The sequence below is a fragment of the Molothrus ater genome, chromosome 13 (genome assembly GCF_012460135.2).
Source record: "Molothrus ater isolate BHLD 08-10-18 breed brown headed cowbird chromosome 13, BPBGC_Mater_1.1, whole genome shotgun sequence".
Taxonomy (NCBI): domain Eukaryota; kingdom Metazoa; phylum Chordata; class Aves; order Passeriformes; family Icteridae; genus Molothrus; species Molothrus ater.
The window spans coordinates 10,501,538-10,525,620 of record NC_050490.2 but is presented as its reverse complement, the minus strand read 5'-3'; the positions used below and the strand labels follow the sequence as shown (position 1 = coordinate 10,525,620).

At 39.9% G+C, this 24,083-nt stretch overlaps 1 protein-coding gene across 4 annotated transcripts; it reads right to left on the bottom strand.

The window, feature by feature from the left end:
• Positions 1–1,459: 1,459 nt before the first annotated feature.
• GABPB1 (GA binding protein transcription factor subunit beta 1) lies at positions 1,460–21,651 on the bottom strand. 4 transcript variants are annotated; one of them, XM_036389807.1, is made up of 9 exons: positions 21,630–21,651; positions 14,848–14,955; positions 13,870–14,037; positions 13,214–13,408; positions 12,014–12,125; positions 11,521–11,634; positions 9,711–9,896; positions 8,312–8,427; positions 1,460–3,268 (listed from the first exon to the last, which is right to left on the bottom strand). In XM_036389807.1, the coding sequence occupies exons 2-9, from the start codon at positions 14,953–14,955 to the stop codon at positions 3,116–3,118; spliced, it is 1,152 nt and encodes a 383-aa protein (XP_036245700.1). In that variant the 5' UTR covers positions 21,630–21,651; the 3' UTR covers positions 1,460–3,115. The 4 variants fall into 4 exon arrangements, with proteins under 4 accessions (XP_036245700.1, XP_036245698.1, XP_036245699.1 ...); XM_036389805.2 differs by lacking the exon at positions 21,630–21,651 and adding an exon at positions 21,392–21,465; XM_036389806.2 differs by lacking the exon at positions 21,630–21,651 and adding an exon at positions 15,295–19,838.
• Between the last annotated feature and the right edge of the window lie 2,432 nt (positions 21,652–24,083).

The window sequence follows — 24,083 nt, the reverse complement described above, 5'->3', positions numbered from 1 at the left end:
ACACACACTGTCTACAGAACAGTGTGGAACCTTTTCTAGCTTCTGCTGCAAATAGATACTTGAGAAGGAACTGTTTTATAGATATGAGAAAGATGCTCTGATACACACACATCAGATTAATGTACTGACTGAAATAAAAAACCCCAAATTGATAAAAAGGCATTGAGAAAAGTGCAAAAAACTACTATATGCATATTTGTTTTATCTCATATTGCTCTGGAAACATTAGGAAAAAAGTAACAAGCTGTCAACGAGCTTAATGGGAATTTATGAACATCTTGGCAGCACTGTAAATGATCCCACAAAGGGGAACAAGCTAAGAAGGGACAGGCATCAAGCACAGGACCAAGTCAAAATGAGCCCAAAGTCCTCAAAACCCCTGATTTTAGCTCATTACAAGTGATTAATTTCTTTGAAATATGTTTCAAAGAAACAGATGGTAGCTAATTACATTTATATTTTTAATTTGGAACAGCAAATAAGGAACAATATTTTTAACAATGTTTTCAGAGCTAAACTATATAAGAAATATTTAATGTAACATATACCCTACACTTGAGCTCACAGGTGACGGCTTCATTGGGTTCATCTCTTGTTCTGTGCAGAAGAGAACAAACAGCAGGTCCTGTTCAGAACTAAAATAAAATAGCTGATAATGGATTACAGGCAAGGTAAATATTGCTGGTGATAAATAAGGTTTTGTTATAGCTACACTGCACTCAGAAGGGTTTTCTTATGGACAATGAGGAATAGAATATTTGCTCACAGGAAACAGAATTAATAGAAAAGGTTCATTTCATTGTTTGCTGCCAACATCTGCTGTCACAACCGTGGGAAACTCTCCACTTGGATGTTGCCACTATCACCACTCAAACAGTGCCACTCTTATCATTATTAAGAAATCACTGAGATTACACTGTTGTTAAATTTGTGGGATGTGAGGACACAAACATTATTTTCATCACAACATAATTCACTGCAGCAATGCCTAAGCAGCACATTTCCCTTGGTTAACTGGTTCCTCAATCTGCTAATGACATAATGGATAGTTCCTGAAATAATCCCTAAAATAGAGCAATTTCCAGTTAACCACTGCACAAGATTTGCTTCAAGTCCTAGTACTAACATGATGATGTCCTTGAAAACAATTCTTCTAAAACTCATCACCATAGATTTCCCATTTCTTTTGATTATTTTTAGTTTGAATTTGCCAATCAAAATCAAATTTACCAAACATATAACAATACAAATATACTAAGAATTTTTCCTAACTGCCAAATCTATAAACCCAAGTCAGATTTTGACCGGTTTGACAAAGTTTTGTACGGTACAATGCAATTCTTTTCCCATTCGTCCCCCCTACCATTTAAAGCCATTTTATACCCAAAACTATTTTTTCATGTTTTTCCAGATGTCTAACACAGAACAGCTTTGACCTTCTCATTCACACACAAACCAATTGAACTGATTCTACACTTTATATATGTGGAAAAGATATTTAATTGTAAAATAGAAAAAGTAGGCCAGAGTACAGTTTTAAGGGTAATTCTTCCGTGTACAGTATAGATAAACCAGACTTTTTGCTTAAGTTTATATAAACAATTCCATAAAAGCAGTGAACATGGAACAACAAAGCAAAGCACAAAGAGTTTTATCTTACAAAAAACGGATCTGCACAGTAGTTCAAAATTTAATGTAACACAGCACTGAACAATCTTAAGGCAGCTCAGTCTAAGCACAGGACTAGAAGCCAGGAACTCCTGAGATCCATTCCCAGGTGACCACAGGTTCACGTGGTGGTAAGCCAGTCATTTCACTCCCTCATGTTGCACTTAAACCAGTTATAAAATTGAGACAATAACACTCACTTACCTGCCTCAGGCAGAGCAGTAAGGGTTCTTTAAAAGATTTTACAATGCTCTGAAGATGTAACGTGCCATATAAATTTTAAGCATAATAGATCACTGCACAGACACACACAAACACAGTATCACAGTGAGGAACAATGATGCTGGCTAGGAAGAGCATCACTACAACATAAAAAAAATTACTCGTCCAATTGCGTAATTAAAATGCAAAAGTCCGTTAAAAAAAATGTATCACTGAAGTCATTTCAAGGCTATTGGGGAAGAGAGACCAATAGGGATAGTCTAAAATAGCTACTATTTGTGTTCCAGTGGAGACATTCCTTTCTATTCATTACTGAACTTTAAAATGTTTGTACAGGAAAATCGTAAGACACACAAAGTGAAGTTTCGACGCCTCCACTACCAAATTTTGCCTCTTAATATGTAATTTAAGATACTTTTTTGTTCTCCTTAATTACAAATTACATTCTTCCAAGAAATATACCATCCACAATAAAACTGGCTGCTAGCTTACTTCAAATGACCTATAGGCTAAACATTTTTCTCATAATTTTTCTCATCTTTGCTGAAAAATACCTATGCAAGGTGTATGTGTAGAAATTATAAAAACATGCAGCATATGTACAAACTGAAAAGTTTAAAAAATATTAGCTTCATATACATGTAAATCTACTTGGATATATCTGAAATTAAATATAAAAATTTCACCACCTAAAATAAAAAAAAAACCAAAAATGGTTTTCAGAGAATCTGAGACAACTACTTAAAGCTGTACAAAGATTTCCACCTGGAAATGTCTTATTCAGAGAAGTTGAGCTGTTATCGTGTAGAAATAACTGTTAATTAATTTTGTCACATAATCAAATTTCAAATTGTCAGCTTAAATCAACATCACCCTTAAAACTGTTCTGTTTTTCAGAAGTTAGATTCATACTAAAATCAAAAATTTCACAAAAACATTGGCTTTTCATGTTTCTGGATCCCTTCAAAAAGATTTATCAACTCATTTTGAAACTGTAAAAAAACCAACTATTTACAGTATTTAATTTTAAATACTTTTCACAATTTCTAAATTCAGAGTTTTTATGTTACAAGAAATCAATCAGAGCTCACGGCTTAAGTCCAGTTATCAACTTGTAGCATCTTCTCTATCATGAAATCCCATGGCTGTACCTATATAGTGTACAGTTCAAGATTGTACTGCAGGTTTTTGAAAGTAACAGGCTTTGCAGTGTGTTCATTTTTTATTAAACAGCTTCTTTATTAGTCTGGAGGCGGTTCATTGCCTCTAACTTCTGCCGATAGGCCTCTGCTTCTTGTTCCTTCTTTAGAAGCTGCTGACGATATTTTTGTGCTTCTCTGTTTGCCTCATCCAGCTGTTTCTGAAGAGTTTCTCTTTCCTATTAGAAACAGAACCAGCAATATTTTGTCAAATAAGTATCAAATACAAGCTAAAATGGCAAATACTTTTCCTTTACATGCAGTTCAAGTGTTAGGGTATCATGGAGAAGCTGTTCAGTTCTCACTCGGGCAAACCTGTATGAATGCTGCTGTGCAAATTCGACCCCAATTATCAAGCAGCCAACTCCCCACACAGGGCTGCAAGTGTGGAGACACTAAACCCCAGTCTACTGAGCTGCAAAGGTACCATGCAAATCTTCACCAAAAAAGAGCTAAATGAAAAAAGCAGAAGTGTGGTGATTAAAAACTAACAGAATATATGAACATTTCCCCAATCATTCCATCTAACAGGCTTGTCCCTTGCTGTTGTATATCTAATCAAACAGTAAAATGACAAGCTGTTACCTATCAGCCATCTGCACTGGAGAGTGTCATGTCAGCTGCCCACTGACCAAAGCATAAACTTAACTGTTTCCAAACAGGGACTGATACTCTGCAATCCAGAGGTCGAACCACATCCCCAAGGACACTGTATCTTTATCAATTAACAGGCAATTAGCCAGATAAGCTTTTTTTCCTTTTAAAAGCAGCTAGTAAAGAAATCCTTAAGCAGCTGCAAAAATCCTGCATACAAGTTTGCTGAGGGTGGATATAAAATGGTTTCCAAGCAAAATGACAGAAGAAATGCCACATCCTCTGAAGCTGCCTTAGGAACTGAGGAGAACGCATTTCCATCTCCAGTGATGCAAGTACTGTCATTTTGTCTGATGTTGCTCTGAGCCCAATTGAAAAAGCAATTTGCTTAGGAAATAGTTTTGTTTTGATCAAATATTCAATCAAATACCATTTCATTGAAGTGCATCATACTTTTATGAGTAAGGTAGTATTGGATTTTAAAAATCATTCTTTCCACTGTAGTTAAGTAGGAACAGTAAGGAACGTTGCCAGAGAAACAAGCCATCTCCCAGAGAAACAACTTATCAAAACACTGAGGGTCCAGTGAAAGCAAGTCGTCTTTTCACCATATTCCCATCCCAGCAGTTCCATATCACATTCCCATTTAATACCTCTAACAGTTGTCAGAAGTTTCAGGCCCCACACTCTCCTAAGAGCATCCCTATTCTTCTTCACTCACATATTCTCATGGTAAGAAAAATAGAAAAATACTCTGCCTCCCTTCTGCTTGCTCCTGTTCTCAGTACTTGTCACAGTCACATTGAGCAGTCACATGTCAGCTGAATGTGCTTAAATACAATGACAGAGGTGGTCAGATCACTGCTAACAGCAAAACCAGCAGGTGAAGGAGATAATATTTACAGCTTATAAAGAGATTAGCTAGAACACAGAACAAACTCCAGTAAGTACAACTTGATTTTCAAACGGGTTTTAAGAGCTGAAGGCAGCAGGCTAGGGTTTGCTTCATTTGGAGCATATGCTGACAAAATGAGAGCTCATCTGATTTTGTCTACTTATTTGAAAAGGAAGTTCAGCTTCCACCTCTGAAAATTTGGATTCTGCTTTTAAGGCAACTTTAAAGATGGTCTGCTCATGTAGCAACTAACATGGCAGATGCCAAATGAACAGCAGAGCCTACACCTCAGAGGATCTGAAACACACCAATGATCCTCCAGCATCAGCCCAGCCAAAAGTTCTGTCTGTAGTATGAGGGGACCAACAGCTTATGTAAAACAGCCTCATGAATTAGAGCCTTGGTGAACAGAGCTACAAGACAATTCCCAGTGAATTAGTCAAAACAGTAGAACCTTCCACATGTGGAAAGCAGCCTTTCCTTTTTGAAGGCTGGGAGGATCTGAGCTGGGCATTATCTATCCCATGAACCGGTCTCATAAAAACCATCAAAAACCTAATACTGTCAAGAAGCAAAGCTGCTCTATCTGCTGGCCTGCACAGAAATAAGAACCATTGGTAGTTCACTGGCAAGAAGTCCTGTGGTACATTACAAACAGCAAGGGGCTATCCCTGCTATGGAATGTGTGCAAACATTTGGGGATGGAATCACTGCTGTGGAGTGAGGGCACACTGCAAACATTTGGGGATGGAATCACTGCTGTGGAGTGTGCACACTGCAAACATTTGGGGATAGAATCACTGCTGTGGAGTGAGGGCACACTGCAAACATTTGGGGATGGAATCACTGCTGGGGAGTGAGGGCACACTGCAAACATTTGGGGATGGAATCACTGCTGTGGAGTGAGGGCACACTGCAAACATTTGGGGGTGGGGAGGTCCTTGAACAATATTTTCAGAGTATTTCCCACAGAAGAGAGAACTAGAGCTGCATACCCAAAAGCAGTACAGCATGTAAAGGAAAGGATAAGAAAAAATGGAAGAAAAAACCCAAGCCTCCAAGGCATGGCCAGAAGATAAAACCAGTATCTACCAGACACACTAGCAGTTCAAAGCACAGGGATTAGTCCAGAAGCTAACAGGTGGAGTTTTTAGACTGTCACAGTCCCAACAAACTAAGTTGGGATTGAGTTAAGGAGATGAAGCCAACTGGTCTGTGTGGCTTGGCAGTGGCAAGAGCCCAATGCTTCTGGAGGAGCAACACATCTACTGTGGACTCAATGGTCAAAACTGGCTCTCTAACTTTGACATCCAGAATAGGGAGGAGGACTGTATCTCATCTACCAATTCAATCAAACCCAGAAAGTGTTCTTGGGACATTCTTCAGAACACAACCAGAAGTGTTCTAGAGATCTGGAGTCCTTGTGTATCACCTACCCAGACAAAAATTAAATAAGAGGATGCTCAGTGCTCTAAAGAAATCTTCCATTTTACCAGGGAATTTTCTTCATACATGTAACTTTTCATTGACAATAGGAATACCTATAACTAAAATAACCAACCACTCTTTTAAACAACACAAGGACACAGGGTATGAATCCATTAATATAATTAGTTCACAATTATGATTATTTTTTAGTCTAATCAAATGATTGTCCTGGTTCTAATGCATGTCACATTTCAAACATGGAACATGGGAGAAACAGTCAAATTAAAGAATGAAAATAAAGATCAATATATGTTAATGAATTATGCATGAAAATGAAAAACAGAGTATCTGTGTGACAGGGTTTTTTTGCTGCCATCCCATGTTTAAAATATCAAACTGCTTAGGAAAACTGCTGTCAATCTACAAAATGAGCTGAAATGTTTTAACTTAACAGACCCAGAATAGAAAATTTAAAAACACCACTACAGCTTTGGTTGTTTCACAATACTTTCACAGGAAAGTTTGTCACCCCACATGGATGAGAGGATTTTCAACTACAAAAGCTTTACAACTACAGTGAACTGTTCACACACAATGAACTTAAAACAGCTGAAAAAAGCATTCAGCCTTGAATCAACCTTCATAATAAAATAAAGGAATGAATTAGAGCGAGGCAAAAAACCAAACATTTTCTGTATTTCCACATTCTAAAATATTTTTTAAAATATTTTAATGAGGGGAAGGGTCCCACTCCAAATTTAAATATTTACTACTATCTGTGAAGAAGAAATTTGAAGTGAACCAATTTTGTGTGCACTTCTTTAGCAGCAGTATCCACTGCTACTAAAGTAAGGTGGCACCATACCCCTGTGAACCACCACAAGGCCTTCACACAGAGGCAGAGGTCTGTATGTGCATTTCCAGTTGAACAGGTAGAGACAAGAAAGTCATCAAAACTTCCACTTAAAAGTAAAAGACCAAGTACCTCATCTAAATCTACTTCTTTCAGTATTTGAGAAATATGTTTAACATATATAAATAAAAATGGTAATTCCCTTAAAAAGAATTCTTGGTATTTTTATACCAATTATCTGTAATTAAGAACGCATCAATTTATCCCTTAACCAATCTGGATTTTTTAAAAATTAATTTAACAGAATTACTAAAATGCTTAAGGAAATGTAATTTCCTTTATGAATAATTCAGGCAGATTTTTAGAAGTGTGAACAAAAGAAATGCTTTTATTTTAACAGTCATACATTTTAAAAAATGCAGCAAGAAAATTTCAACTGTCAGGATAATCTGTAATGACCACAAAGCTGCAAAGGCCAAAAGTATTTGATGCAACAACTTAGGGACATGGAAAGCAAATGATGAGAGGTGGTAATTATTGTTATTAGACATGGATAACATATAGCACATACTGTACAACAAAAAGTATTCAATTAGGCACAATTTGATAATATGAACAGAAGTTGGAGAATACAACCTTGGATAAATGAAGTATCATGGAGTTGACAAAATGAGAACTTACAGTCTAGTCAAAGCAGACAGCAATTTTCATAAACTTTTGACCAAAACTGGTCAGCACAGTTAGAAGTAACAGGAAAAGGAATGAGATGGTTGACCTTTTGTGGCTAATATAAAAAAAGCTACAATTTTAAACTGAACCATTTGTCATATAAAAAGGAAAGAGCTCTCAACATTCTTAGGTCTTCTGCAGTATAGTTTTAAAAAAAACAGATGGTGCAAAGTTGTGTAGTAACAAACTGCTTCAGAATTTAAAAAAAAGGTGGGGGACACCACACAGATAAAAATTAACAAACACAGAATCTTACTGTTTCACACTTCCATCAACAGTTATCTAGATACCATGAATGGAAAGGAAACATTGCTAAAAATGATCTCACAATCAGAAGCATGTGGCTGTAACAGAAAGATGAGGGTACAGGGCTCTCATTCACTCCTAGTGGAAAGAGTCAAGTCACTCGATAATGTATCAGCACCCAATTTGAAAACCCAGCTAGTGATCTTCAAGAAAAACAAAAAAATGTTCTCATATACCTAAACAAGTGTCACTTTTACGTGCATGACCAGAGGATCAAGCAAACAGTCCTCCTATTTTCTTTTTACAACAACTTTGTAAAAGATGAATTTCAGTTACAGGAGAGACTGAACAAGTTGAACATTTCACACACTTCATTCTGTGGTAACACAGAAATTAACCTCCTGAACAATACAAAAACCATAACCAGATCTCAGTCCTGAACACTGTTCAACACAGATCACGTAACATACTCCTTACTTCTATTTCTGCAGACTCCACACGATTTTCAACAATCTCAATGCACTGTCTCTTCATTGGCGGCTCTTCACTTATTACAGTTTCTTCGGCAATGTCTGTTGCTGGAACTGTTAAAACTGAAAATGTATTTGTACATGTAAATACACTTATTTCCAACAATATTTACACTACATAAAACTTGTATTATTTAAGTAATTTTATTAACAGCAAAAAACGCTTGTGAAAACACACCTATATAATAAACCGCACGATAAGCTCAGTGAAAATCTACTAAAAACTTTAGTTGCTTGTATGCTACTTAAGAACTTTAAAATTCCTCATTATTAAAGCCTACAGTAATTAGCTGTGGAATATCACTGCCATTTTTCTGAGTAAACAGACGTGGCAGATAACTGCAGCAGAGTCACCAGCCTGTCAACTCTAACTTCTGTAGCAGACCATTTATATAATATTTCTTGAATAAAAGCTAAATACAAATCTTGCTTTTGTTTTAATACACATTAAGTAACCTAAAAATCCAGTAATTAGCCATGAATAAGAAAATCAGGGTTCTCAGTAAAGTCATACTCTAATTCCTCACACAGCCATCTGACAAATAAATGTAACTGTCACCTCAGTTGCCATCTACAGCCACTCACTTATAATGATAACAGGTGTACTAGCTCAGGCAACCTGGGAACCAAATAATTTGCCTCCTGTGTACAACTCTTCAAGCTTCACACTGGGAGTCCTCATGAAGAAAGCAGAGAAGGGACAATTTTTATCTAAATAATGCCAGGGGATCTTTAAAGAAACCACCCAAAGCATACACATCACAAAAAAGGACTTATCACACTAGCAGCTTCTACAAAGTACATATAGCCCAAAAAAAAAAAAGTTGTGTCACTCTGGCTTCACTGGTTCTGCCAGTGCTGCTCTAAACTTCAGGCATGTAAGAGCTGACACTTGTCAGGTCAGTGTGTCAGTGTACTGACACTCCATGGAACTTGCAGAGATTGCTTCATGTATCAGATTTCTAAATCCAAGCCTCACCTCCCCACAGTACTTCCAGCAATGCAATAGTGTAAGAATTAGAAGAAGGTTTTTGTTTTACTCCATCATTTAGTTTCTGTAACAAGTTTGCAAAAATCAAACTTACTGAAGGCAAAGCAATCTTAAATGTCCCATGTTTCCTCCACAGTTTAGTAACTCTTCTACTCTGTGTCCTAAAGCAGAGGCTCAGCTGACATGTTAACCCACTGAACTGCAGAGGCTTATGTCTGAGCCTTCTCTAATATAAGAATTCATAAATGTACACAAAATGATCCAAGCTATTTGCACCTAAAAAGTCATTACTATTACTGTTATTATTACAGCTAAAACAGTTCCTCAAGCTGGAATCATACAAGTGTGCACTCACCTTGCTGTCCATCTGGCATGGTCACAATGATGGGCTGCCCTATGCCACTGGTTGGAATGGAATGCAGGTTGCCCAGCTGAATGCCATCTGTAACTATGGTAATAACCTGCTGCCCTCCAGAACTGACCACTTGCTGAATGGCCCCATCCACAGATTCTGCAGTCACTACTTCTTCTGTGGCCACAACTAGCAACAGATTAGTAAAGGAATTAAGTCAATTTATAAATGAAATTTTATAACTTCAAATGCATTTTGGTACAGCTAAAGAAACATTCATTCCATGGCTTTCATAACTTGACCCCCCCGATGAATACTTTACTATGTATTATATTTCAAATAGAGTCTTTTATCAGGCCAACATAAAGCACTCACATTTTGACATTTACATGCAATACCATCCTTGCTCAATACAATAATATTGATATACCTCACTCAAAATTGATGCTTTGGGGTCAGTGTTAACAGGTCATCAAGAACAGCAGCTGCTTTTAACAACACAATGAACTTCTGCATTGTACACAAGCTGGACTAAGTTACACTAATAGCAGAATGAAAAAAAATTAACTTGTAATACTACCTTGCCACTGTATGTCAGGACCCAGCTTAGATTTCTCTACTTAATATAATGGTCTTCAAGACTAAAGGACCCCTAGAGAATCTTAAGTTTTGTCTGTATACTCCATGAGTACTTCAAACAACTTTATTTCTTATACAAAGTATGAAACAAGACTAAAGGAAAAGTTCAGCAGAGCTGACATTTTTACACCTTCGAAGAAGAAAGATAAAGCTTAAGAAGTAAAATAAACCTTGTATGTATATAATTTTATAGGTAAAAGTGAAAAATTCCAGCTCAACTATTTCAAATTCATGATTCAATAGTGAGTATAAAGCAGTGAACTCCCACAGTTCTGTATCACTTCTACAAATCAAGGCAGGACAAGAAAGCCTGCATTCAGAGCTACAGCACATAGCCCAGCTTGCACTCTATGCTGCAAATGGGGTGCTGTGCTACCATCCAACAAGATGCTGAGACAAAGAGCAAGATCACTGGTACCACAATCAGGGAAACTCAAGAACACTAGCTCTGTATTTTATTTTCAATTTGTCATGGTAAAAGCAAAGCCTTTGATTTAAATAACAGACATTAGAAATGTTCTCTATCTGCAGAGATAAAATTAAAACCCTATAGACTGTGTTGTGATGTTCAAGATGACAGAAGGTAGCTAAAACTCTGAAGCTTTCATCTTTTAAGTTAATTACAATGTAACATACACAGAAAAATCACTCTGTAATTGAAATAATGATTGCAGACACTGTCTTCTGAAGATCTTTATGTTTAGAGATTACTATAACACTGCCTAAATATTCACAGAGTGTTTATTCAGGAAACCAAAAAAGCAACTCCCACATGAATAAGTGGTGTTGTATTGAACTTGATTTGGCTTCCAAGTACAGGCTCAGCAGTAAGAAAGGCCACTGTCACAAAAAAGTCTCAATTGGAAGTGCCAATACCAGGTGCTGTGGCAAACAGCTCTGATCTTTCAGTGTCAAACTCAGTGTTGGGTTTTAGTTCTGGAGGGAAACATGGCTAGAACTTCTTCAAATCTTGAAAGAAAATGGAAGATTTTGTCTAAAAAGAAGCTATTCTATATAAAAAGGAAAAAAAAAATGTCATTATTCCTTCCTTGCTCTCCATCCTTATCTAAATCCATAGAATCATTATTTACCGCACTACTTCACGAGCTGACAGAAACTTGAAGTTATGTACTTTAAATTTATTAAATTAGTTTAAATGACTTAGCTTTCTAACCTGGTGTTTCTGAAGAATTAGACAGTGGAGCTGATGCTTCTGCCAAAGCTGCCAACGTAGCTAATACTGATGTTGATGAATTTCCAAACTGTACAGCAGACACTCCTGTTTCATCTAGAAGGATGAAAAAAAAATTAGCTGATAAATTTAAAACCAGCAAAGCCCCTTTTTCTATTTTTATTGCACTGAAACTTCTAGCACACACTCCATTTTCAACAGCATTCTGCTGAACCAAAGTGCTATTCTGAAGTGAGGTTTGTTAAGCAAATAGAATTTCTGATAATTTACGACTGTGAAGATCGTTGTTTTAGGTACGTACATATTTACAACACACAAAAACCACTGACGAGGAATATGGTAACTCTTCTTACCACTGCTTTTCCTCACACCTTTCCACTAAATGGTGAAAATCAGTGAAAGTATAAAATCCCATGCTATCCTTTAGGCATCTAAATACCTGTTCTATTGGATGTATTTGCAGAAGATACCAGACCTGTTAGGTTGACCACCCCTCCAGGCCCGATGATGAACTGCGGCGTGGCTGCGTGTATCGTCACAGTGTCCGGACTCTCGGGGTTCGTATTGATTTGGTTCTGCATTGCAATCTGGGACACAAAGGGAACAACATCATTCCCACTGCAGCTACAAAGGAGTTGCTGACTTGTGTAAGAGCTACAATTCTTGCATGCTTCACACAAACAAGGAGGAGCTCCCTCATTGCACTCATGCAATACACATACATCATGTCCTATCTCCAAGTACATAAGAAACTTTTTTTTTTTTGGTTGAAATCTAAAGACAGAAAATCTATTGGAGTGAAAGAGTTTAACAACAGCACTACTTCTCCCTACCAGTTATGTAAACAATGAGGACAAGGCTCTTTTGCAGATATGCAAGCTCACTTATCTAAAAGAGAAGTCTGAAGAACCAAGACTGCTGGGGCAGATACATATCATGAAAAGCTACTCTGACGGCTCTGCGATTGCCACGAAATGGACGTGGCAGCCTTTGTGTCTTTCTATGAATTATTACTAACTTCTGTTTACTCCACCCTTTCTGCAATCAGAAGGAGGCTACAGGAACACACCAGAAGTTCAGACATTTAAAGACATAGGGAGGCTACAGATTTATACAGTGGCATATGATATTTTTCATTTGCTTTGCATTCTTTTCTCAGTAAGATTTATCACTTACTTTGCTTTTAACAACACTATTGAACAAGGAGCACACATTTCCATGGAATTATCCATTAAAATCAATTATCTAACAATTCAATCTTAGCTTTTCTAATTCTGGAAAAATTGGCATCTCTGCTGTCCTGTCTGAAGTCCAACTAGGAAATTAATATCCATATATGAAGCTAACTGAATACTAGGGGATAGTCAGAATATACTGTCAGAGAAGGGAGGTTTTTTTTTACACCTCAATTTTAAGGAGTCCACCTACCTCTGTGTATTATATCACTCATACTTAAGAAAATAAAGAATACTTATCCTTGACTTTGTAGGTAGTGAAAATGTTCTTTGACCAAGTAATGTTTACTAACATTAATCTCATTTCATGAAATGAACTAGACTGGAGTTTGGCATTATCAAGTATGGTGTCACAGCTGCTACAGTAAAAGCTGAGTTTAGGACACGGGTAATCAAGTACTTTGCTGCAAGTTCCCTTAACATGAGGAATTAAAAGTTACCTGTAATATTTCTGCAATGTCTTCATTTCCATTGTCTACTGCAATATCTAATGCCGTTTTGCAAAATTTACTCTGAGCATGAACATCTGCTCCATACTTTATCAAGAGTTCTACAACTTCTTGGTGGTGATGTTCAGTAGCCCAGTGAAGTGCAGTCATTTTGAGCATGTCCTTGGCATTGACATCAGCACCATGCTACAAACAAGATCATTGCATAAATTATGTCATTACATCTCAATTAAATAACACTGGTCACAGAATGAAGCCCTAAATTGTTTTTCTCCATGAGGAATGCGCTGTTACCTTACATTTATGTATTTTTAAAAGTAATCCAATCCATCTACCAAATACATTATTTACCTCAAAAGGATTACAGATTCCCTAAAGTACATATTACTTCTAAAATCTATTACTAAACACAGTATCAAATTAGGGAGTATTCTTATTTTGAAACAGCAGTAAATAATTCACCTGAAAGCATGATGATTTTAATGTAAAATAAATTACTGTTCAATTGGAAAACAAAGTTCCCAATGCACACAGTTTAACTATTCATGTAATTTCAATGCTGGTTTCATGACTAAAAGCAAATTGCAAATATCTGATCATAAACCATTGCAATAACCCCACTTCAGACTTGTTTCATCAGTTTGTACCTTAAGTAAGACTTCTACTATGCTGGCATGGCCTTCTGATGCTGCCATATGTAATGGAGTTCTGTCCACTTTGGTTCTGGCATCCCGACTCACACCTGCTCGCAGCAACACTTCTGTGGTGGAGTAATGTCCATATTGTGCTGCTAGATGAAGTGGAGATGTTCCCAGCTGTAATGAACACAAAACATGCAGATCTAACAGATGGCAGGGTAAAGCATTTCTTCTTACTCTGAAGATACCAAACGCAGGTGTCAAGATGCCATTTCAAAACCCTTCTCCCTTGTATCTCAAGGAGAGAAGCTGTTGAGGCTTTTACACAATATGAATGAGGGAGGGAAGTTTGTCGTTGCTTTCTTTTTACTCTGTTTTTTTTGTCTTTTTGACATGTAACATTTCAAGGGGTCTAACCCCATTTTTAGTGTTGGTCAACAGGAATCTTTGGAAGTCAATTAAGTCCAATTTACCTCCTGCTCAAAACGGAGTTAATTTGGAAGTTAGGTCACTAAGCAGATGAAGGCCCTTAAGAGCTTGTAAATGCCCTAGGAATTTTGGGGACCTGACCCCTCTCTATAACCTATTCAAAAATCAGCATATCCAAAAGACAACTCAGTACCCCTGTATCAGGGAACTCTCAGCTGCACATATTAGGTAGTTAGGACTGTTTTCATAATTCAGACCTCTTACTATACTAAGTGCATGAACACAGTAACTAGGAGGATGATTGCTGCTTTTTCCCATTAACCATTCCAAAGTTCATTTTGAAAGTCACCAGAATGAGCTCATTCACAGTCTGTTACTAAAATCAGTAGGAGGTCATATGAAGAAACAGACACGTTTAATTTTGAATTAGACATTAGATAATGTGAATGCAGAATTCCAAGAGAACTGTAATATAAATACTGAATTGTAAGAACAGTATTTCTTTCTTCAGGTGAGAAAAGTAAGATTGACTTTCTCCACTGTAAAAGTGTTCATTACCCAGTCTGTGGTAAAAGGTGCTCCATTTGCCATCAAAATGCGAACTTCATCATCTTGACCTGCTCGTGCAGCTTCTAAAAGTTTCTTTCCCAAATCTACTAGTGACATCTAGTGAAGAACATAAAGGAACATAAAGACAAAATAACATTAACACTATTTTAAATACATACATGTTGCCTTTCCTTTTTTTTTTAATTATTATTTCTGAACTACTCTGAAAAGTTCAGAAACTGGAGTTGATATTTTAGCCATGAGAACAAGCTTTATTTTATTGATTGCAATAAGCAGTTTGGTTTTAGAATTACTTTTGCCAGCCAACCAGAACTCATACTGGTGCAAAGATTCCAGTATGACAATGCTGTAACCACTGCAGCTGTAAAGTTAAACGAAATTTAAACTGAACTGGATGAACATTTTTATAGCAGAAGGTGGTTTCAAAGCTCTCACCTGATACTGCAACCTTCTGCAGCTTGGTCCAGCTTTCAAACAGTTCTACATCATGGCTGCTGTGTCATGCACCCAAAGGCACTATATCCACTTATCCAAAATGCCTTAAATGTATTTAGGGGGTACCACTATGTAAATACACTGAGACAGGTATGAAACACAACACCATTCTGACACCTTGCCCATCACTATTTCTGTTCACCCTAAAATATAATTTCTGTATCCCTATGTGCAAAACTACACAATAAGCATATTATTGTCCTACATACAACAGATACATGAAATAAAACCTTTGCCTGAAAACAAGTATTACTGCCTGCTTTAACTGTCTACAGTTACTAAAACCATGTGAAGTGCAAAGTTTTGAGACCTGACTGAGACACTAGCTGAAAAACCTTCACATCATGATTGGATAACGTCCCTTTTACACCAAGGTTCCATATAATACTTGGAATATATGTAGACAAATTACACCTGTTTCTGTTGCATCAAAGATTTGCTAGAAACACAACTTTTTAAACTTGCCCCATTTCATACTTGCTATTAAATTCGTTTGATAAAAAAAAATTAGAACTAAACCATAACTTATGCTACTAAGCAGGAAATACTACTACTAACATTTTAGTATACCTATAGCTATGTTTTCCACTACCAGGATGCTAAAAATGGAATTGCTTTCATCAGTTTAGTTTCCAGTCACAAAGTTAAGCCTGTATTACTAATAACAGCAGTTGTGAGGCCATGCAGCCAATGTCCTACACAAAGTGAAGAGTGTATCAGTCTAGGAAATAAATCCCATTGAACATACAAATCTATCACAAAACCAGTATCTTTAGAAATTTCCCTGTACCTGGCTCAACTGGCACATTGCTCAATGAACTGAAAGCTGTTGACTTTGGAAGAAACTAGAAAGGAGACCAAAATACTGCAAAAGCAGTACTGAACACAGATCAGTAGGGCTGTGAACTAGGGCAGATTACCACTGACTGCAGAACTGACTGCAGGCAGCAATATTCCTGTCACCAAAATACTCCATTTATGTCCATCCTTCTGGTACATGTGAACACACTGATTTGTCTCCAGTCAGAAAAGGGAAGAGAAGCAGGAAGGTGGCAGGACAGGACAAATACTAACAATGGGGAAAGGAAGGAAAAAAGGAATACAGTCAGATGCAGAGGAAGGGACAACAGCTGTCTCTTTTCCATAAAGGAAAAAAGCAAAAGAGAAAACCTAGGAAATATCCTAAGAAATGGAATAAGAAAAAATTGGTCATACCTGTTAAAAAGAGACACCAGAAGTAATAATACCAAACATAAGGCAAGAGATGGCACTTGGCAAGTGCAGCAGTGAAATGAAGGAATAGAGCACTCCCTTTAAATGGCTTTTTTTTTCCCCAGTGGGGATTGCAAGTCAAGGAGGAAAAGTACGCTCACAGACAGACATCCTTTTTCTGGGGGTCTAATACCACCACATCAAGGCCCTCAGAAGTAAAGGGAAGCTGGAAGTTAATTCAAAATAGGGAGGTTACAACTAGCTCAGAAAGACAACTATCCATTTTCCATTTATTTTTGATTTAAACAGCAGTAGAGCAAAGGAACCAATAAAATCTCATTTTGGAATTGCTGAATAATTAAGGCTGAAGGAGACTTCTCAAGATCACGTAGTTCAATATCCCAGTCAGAGCTGGCCCAGGGCTCAGTCCTGTTGAGTCTTGAATGTCTCCCTATGGATGAACATCCTACCACTTCTTCAGCCTCATTCCAGTGTCCAACCATCCCCATGGAGGAGCTGCCTTCAGTACATATCCATCTTCCTCCACTAACCAAAAAGACTACGATAACAAGTTACACTTAATGTCTGTTAAACTGAATTAAATTAGTCTGTACATTTAACAGCCTGTTCAGAGCCCACTGCCCACATCTATACACTCCTGAAATCAACTGCAAAGCTGTTATGAAAACCCTATGCAGCAAAACTTAAGCCACCCCCCAAAAAAAATATCAATTATGGTGGCCTGCAAAATATCAGTCTCTGTCCCAGGAGATGTTAGGGACAAACTTCAGATCAACATCTTTTCAGAGCCTCCCTGAACTCCCTGAATTACTGTGGAGCACAGTCAATCAAAGCACACCAGTTCTCTTCTCAATGCAAAACTAAACAGCTTGATACTAAACTTGATAAAACATGTTCTAATCAAGGAAAAAATAACCTTTCATTACTGCGTATTCCTAACATTAACCAACGCTCTCTTGGTTGATAGAAGGTGTTTTTATTTTAAACAAACACAAAACATCACACAGGTTGGTATATGCCTCACAATGTCGAGTTTTTACTTCAGTTACAAGAGAAATGAATCAAGTTTCAGTTCTCATGGGGTACTTGGAAGCATGCTTGGGCCATCTAGTGGAAAAAAGAAAAAAAACTCACAAAATTCCACTGTCCAACTAAAATAATAAAAATCCCATTACACATCACTGATGCACTAACAGCAGCAAACAAAGAGGCATTTCCAACAAAACTCATGCACATTTAGTCACTTTTAACCAACGAATACTAGCACTCACAAATTTCTGAAGTCAACCCAAAGCTGATTTCTACTTGGCAGCCCATTCCAAGGAATGGTACTGCAAGAAACCCCCCAGTGACAACGCACCCAACCTCCCCTACACTCATCCAGAGTCCTGGCCAGAGCGAGAAGGGTCTGCAGAGTCCCAGCCTCCCATCCCACAAAACCTTCCCAGCTGCTCTCTCAAGATCACTCAGCAACACCACAGTAGTGCAGTGATACTATCACAAGCAAGATACAATAATACATTTAAAATTGAAATGAGATTGCTATTTCAAAGAGCAGTCTGCTGCTACTCCACAGTGCTAAAATCAACTCTGCTGAACACTGTTTGAGGGTTCTCTTCACTGTGTCATTTCCATCAAGCTCTGCTAGCATGACAGCTGTGTAACACTTTGCATGAGGACATTTTGGAGAATAAAAACATCACTGGCTCTGAAATAAAGACTTGAGACTGTTGGAGTTACTCTTATGGCAATGTGATAATGTTTTCAGACTTCTATGAGCTCCTACACAAATGTGTGAAGAGGGTTTTGTCTACAACTGAGTAAATAGGGAAGAGCTTCTGCTGGGTTTAGATTTCTCTGATTTAATCAACTCCCGAACTTCTACATTACTGCAATGTATTCTGCACAGTCTCATTAGCCAGATGCCACAATTAGCTGGTAATTAAAAATAACATCAAATTATTATTGCTATTTTACTTATGTTCAGAGGAAAATTATGCTACTTCTATGCATCCATCTTAGATTTAGGTTTTTATACCCTCTATAGAACTCTGAAGATCACACTGTTACCAGAAGGGTGTAGAAGAGCACTCAACAGGAGTTTAGGTGGAACTATGTGTGAAATAGGCTCTGTGGGAAGCGAGTGGAGCTAAAAACCTGGCAACTTGGGATGCCTGGCTACCACACCAGTCTACAGACAACAGAGCAGCAGAGACTGCAGTCCAAATTAAAATCAAGTTTGGCTCAAAATGTTGCAGCATCTCTCAGAGTGGTGTCCTGCCCCCAAGAGCCCACACCTGCTCCTCTTCTACCACTGCAGTGTTGAGCATCAGCTGGTCAAGATCAACAGGCCCAAAGCAGCTGCTGCAGAACATCTGGCAGCATGGAGATCTCCCAACCCAGTGTTTGTCCCAAGGCTGTCCCTGAAAAGGGACATCCTTCCTCTGGAGGAGCATGGACTGCAGCAGTGCAACTTATCAAAGGTATCTGAATCAATACATGCTGTATCTCTGATAAGGATTTGAAATCACAAAGTTCCATTAAAGGCTCATTAAACACTTTTCCCTGCTCATGACAGATGGCAGAATTGCACTTAGAAGATGGCTGGAGACCCATCATCTCTTACATCCATTATATCTGGAAAAATAACACCCTTTGAGAATGTCTTTTTCTTTCCACTACTTAAAAAAACAATTTAACCTGCTTCCTCAGACCTGACCTTCAAAAATGCTACCACCCTACTGATTTTAACATCTCACAGTATTGCTAGAAATTCAGAATAGCCATTTCCAGCTAATTTTATGTCCATACCAAGGTCAGTAATATTTTGAAGTTCAGCATAGAGTAGTTAGCTCTCATGAACAGTTTGGAATAATTTTAACATACATATCAATTACCAGTGATTATAGCAACTTACATGGATAAACTCAAAAAGTTCCTGTCTGGTTTCCTACATGAATCAAACATCTTTTGACAATGATTTCACAAGCAATGCTTCAAATATTAATATAAATATCATAGGCTTAGACTATCCACATTTCTATCATGATAGTGAAAATTACACTAATGTGCTAATTGCAGTCAGCTTTAATTCCAGTGCTTTCCGCTTTCCTCTGACTGTTGTATTTGTAATTAAATTCTCTCTAGTTTGCTTGAACAGCAACATGACCTTCATGTCAGACATGCATCAGATGAAAAATACCTGATCTGAGAAAAGCAAACATTGTTGAATAGCTTAGTGGCAAAGACAGCCAGGCCTGTTAGTAATGCAGGTCTGTCCTCCTCTTAGCCTCACACATTAACTTAAGCACCAATCAACAATGAACTCAAATAACTCAAATAAAAAGACTTTTCTACATCTTTTTTTACAAAGAAGAGCACAGATTTGGCCATAATCTGTAACATCTGAAGAGTGTTATGCAACAAGGGTGAACCATTGGCACCAAGATTTCGACTGGCACTGCCAACAATCTAGTTTTCACAAATAAATTTGGCACTAGATACCAAAAAGGTTAATTTGCAGCAGCTGTGATTGACATGAAGCATCCAAGGGCTTGTGATGTAGCCTTTGAACCGTACCACAGCCTTAGGAGACTATATCAGGTTGATTAAGCTTGAAAATACCATCAAATCAAAATCATCCACCTCCTACCAACAACATCCATTTTATCATGAGGAATCTTCCTCGACAGTTTCTGTCTGGCACACAGGCCTAAAAAAAAATTCAACTGGAAAACAAAGTGTTTTCAGCAAAGAAAGTAGGTCATGAACAAGAGTCTCTATTTAGAGTATGTTGATCTGCTACATATACTCTTAACCTTACTTACACGGCACAGTTATGTTCCCTTACAAATACTCGTATGCACAGAAAACTCAGCTAACTGCACAGTCTTACTAATAATTCAGAAGCAACGAATAACTTAAAATAGGCTGAAGAACTACAGAGTATGCATTCACAACTCTGAGCACGTTTAACTCTACTATGAAGCATTCGCCGTTAAATCAAAGCCACCTTAGCAAGCAGGTTAAAGGAAAATACACAAATGCCTGAAGAACTACCACAGACGACTTCCTACAGGGGATTTCACCGACGTGCCACCAGTGTCCAACCAACGGAAACTACTTCGACTATTTGGGGAAATCAGAACAAAAAAACGACAATCCGCACTAACACATCGTATCCCACTTTTATGCTCCCATCGTACGCTTTATTAAGAGTCCAAAGCAAGAGTTACAGACTCCGGGTGAGGGGAAACCGCTCCCTTCCCGCCCGAGCCGCCTCTCCCCAGGGCACCTTTGGCGCCAAGCTCGCGCACGCAGCCCCGCCGCCTCACGAGCCCGGGCCGCGGCCCCGCCGGCCCCCCCGGCCCACGCGGGGCTCGGGACCATGCCCACGCGGCCCGCACCGCGCTGCCCGGCGGAGAAACCCGCGGGACGAGCCCAGCCCCGCTCTGCCCCTCAGCTCCCGGGTCCCTCGCCGGGCGCGTCGCGCTCGCCCGCGCCCCGCGGGCCGCCCAGGCCGCCGCCGGGGCCCAGCGCGCCGCCCGCGCCCCCCGCGCGGCGGGGTCCCCGGAAGGCCGGCCGGCCGCCCGCTCTCCCCGACAGGAAATCCTGGCTGGGCTGGGCGCTGCGGAGGGAGCCGCGGCGCCGGGTTCCGGGGGAAGTGGAATTATTTTTTACCAGCGAAGAGATCAACTTCCACATCCGGTAACAGGGCCCTATACAAAGGCGCAGACTGACCTGGAAAAGCTTGGCCGGCCCGGGGGGGGTGAGGGAGAGACGGGGCGCGGGGACGGGCCCTTACCGTGCTGCCGGCCCGGCCGCCGCCGCCGCCGCCGCACCGACCCGGGGCTCCGCAGGCCGAGAGCCCCACACGAGAGTCCGCGCCGCGCCCGGCGGAGGGACACGGCGGGCGGAGGGGAGTGGCGCGGCTCCGCGCGGCTCTGCCCCGCCGCGGGCGCGCGGGCGGGCGCGAGGCGGCGCGGGGCGCCCCGGGCGGGCCCGGAGGGGCGCCCGGCACTTACCATGGGCGCGGGAATTACCTTATTAACACAGACATCGAGGGAAAAGGGGCGCGCGGAGGGATACGGCCTCACCGCCGCACAGCGCGCATGCGCGCCGCCGCGGGGAAAGGCGGGGAAGCGCGGGCTGGAGGGGCCCCGCCATGTTCCGTTCCGCTGCCCGCCCGGCGGGGGCAGGGCCGGCCCCGCGCTCTCGGCGGGCCCGGGTGGCCTCCCTAGAGGCAGCTTATGGAATAAGGACAGGGGTCGCTGTCCCTAGTTACTCTGTGGCACAGTGTGGTGGAGGAGCGTGGCTGCTGGAGCTCTGCTTGTGCTCCCAGGCGAGGGTACGATCTCTGAGCATGGACTTGGCTGGCCTTGCCTGTCTGAGGCAGAGCTGTGGAGATAATCACGGAATCAAATCGATTGGAGAAGGCCTCAGAGATCATAAGTCCAATGTGTGACCCAACGCTGCCATGTCACCTTAGAGCAACGGCACTGAGTGCCAGGTCCAGTCTTTCCTTCAACACCCCCAGGGACGGTAACTCCACTGCCTCCCTGGGCAGCCTGTTCCGATGTCTAATAACCCTATCTGTGAAGAAATTCTTAATGTCCAACCTAAATCTTCCCTGGTGGAACTCCAAACTATGTCCTCCCGTTCTTGGAGGTTACCTGGGAGAGACCAACTCCCTTCCACATGGCCACAACCTCGGATCTGGGAGTTGTAGAGAGTGATAAGGTCACCCTGAGCCTCCTCCAGCCTGAACCCCCAGCTCCTTCAGCTGCTCCTCACAGGACTTGTGTTCCAGGTCCCTTACCACCTTCATTGCCTTTCTCTGGACCAGCTCCAGCCCCAAAATGTCCTTAAATTAAGGGTCTAAGCACTGGATTTCAGTATCTAAGGTGTGGCCTCACCAGTTGCAAATACAGAGGAAGCTCCACTTTGGGATCATAGAAATAGGACTTGATAGGATGACAGCTCCAAAATAGTCTTCAGTTGTTGCTGCTCTTTCAGAGGGCTCCGGCCTTCAGTCCCAGGTACTGGCTGGTACTGAAGCTGACAGCCCAGGCCCTGAAACATTTCTCTCCCAGTTTTGCTTCAACAATGCAAAATGGTTGTGCTCACATTCTCCCTAAAGCTGTTCCAAGTCATACATCTGCTACTGTGAAGCATGGATCTCATAATCGTCATCCTTCAGGAAAACATACCAACGACAAAATTCCAGTCTGTTATTTTGGAGATTATAATACCCACTAGATAATTAGAGGAATACCTGTTATAACGCTGATTACAGAGCCATTATTATTTGCCTTTGACCTACCTAATGCAGCTTTGTACAAAATACAAATGACATTATTCCAAGCAGTAACCATTTCTTCCTGTCACCTGTGGACTGGTTTTTCTGGGCGTGCTCAGCCAGAAGGCGGCACTAGAGAACAAATCCAAGCACCTCGGGGCTGCCGCTGGTCACCCAGGGCATGGAAACCTTAAATCCAACCTTCAGCACACCTCTCTTTCATTGTTGACAAGCGTCTGTATCTCTTAACGAGGATTTATGATGTCATGTTATGGCTTTTCATTTACGCAGTAATGGTAGACATAGAAAATGTTACAATGTCCTCACAGACGTGTGCCGATAAAACAGGAAGACTGTGGTGTTAGCAGCAGTGCTACAGAAAAGCCAAGCTTTCCATATTAATGACAATCTTTCATAGAGGTGAACAATGCAGTCTGCATTTAATCCACTAGCACTGTATATCAGTTCATTATTATGATCACAAAATAATCATGTCTAGTTTTTTTATGGGATTCAGCAAAACTGTATTGTAAGAGAGAGACATTAGATGTCTGATGTAGGCAAGTCAGAACACCTTTCATATCTGTCAAGTATGGTTTCTACTTTACCCTGCTTTAGTAGATGTAATTTTTTTTTTAGCTAAATAATCTAATACATTCTACTAAAAAGCACACCAATTTCTACTAAAATTCTTTTCTTTATTTATTTAATACTGCTACACAAGAACATACATGCTGATAGGGAAATGTGTTCTAACCTGAGGCAACCACACCATGTGATAACTTAATCAACATTATTAGCATGTTTTAACAAGCTCTGGAGTGGGGTAAAGCTAATTGCATAGGCAACTCCTCCCCAAACATTTTTCTATATATGGCTGGGGTGTGCCCATACAAGTAAAACTAAAGATTGTATCACACAATTTTTTTCATATAAGAGAAACAATAAAGGGGTTCTCTGAGTCCAGTTTGGACAGCAGTGAGTGTGAGAGTCAACATTAATTTGTAATCCCAAGCTCTGACATCAGTGGACTTACCCCTTCCATCTTGTCATAACTTTTTGGCATCACCCACCCTGGCTAAAACACATAGAGCAGGTGTGAAAAAGGCACTTAAAAGACTGTGATGTTATTAATATTCAGTTCAGCTTAGAGTTGTTGGAATCTATTGATTTACTTTGGTATTCACCTTTCTGCACA

Bases quoted from the DNA above. Each gene is read 5' to 3' on its own strand.
- GABPB1 (XM_036389807.1), bottom strand. From the start codon at position 14,955: ATGTCACTAGTAGATTTGGGAAAGAAACTTTTAGAAGCTGCACGAGCA. The intron at 13,409-13,869 runs GTACAAACTGAT...TCTTGTTTGTAG, and splicing joins TAGTAGAAGTCTTACTTAAG to CATGGTGCTGATGTCAATGC. The intron at 8,428-9,710 runs GTGAGTGCACAC...ATACATTTTCAG, and splicing joins CATGCCAGATGGACAGCAAG to TTTTAACAGTTCCAGCAACA.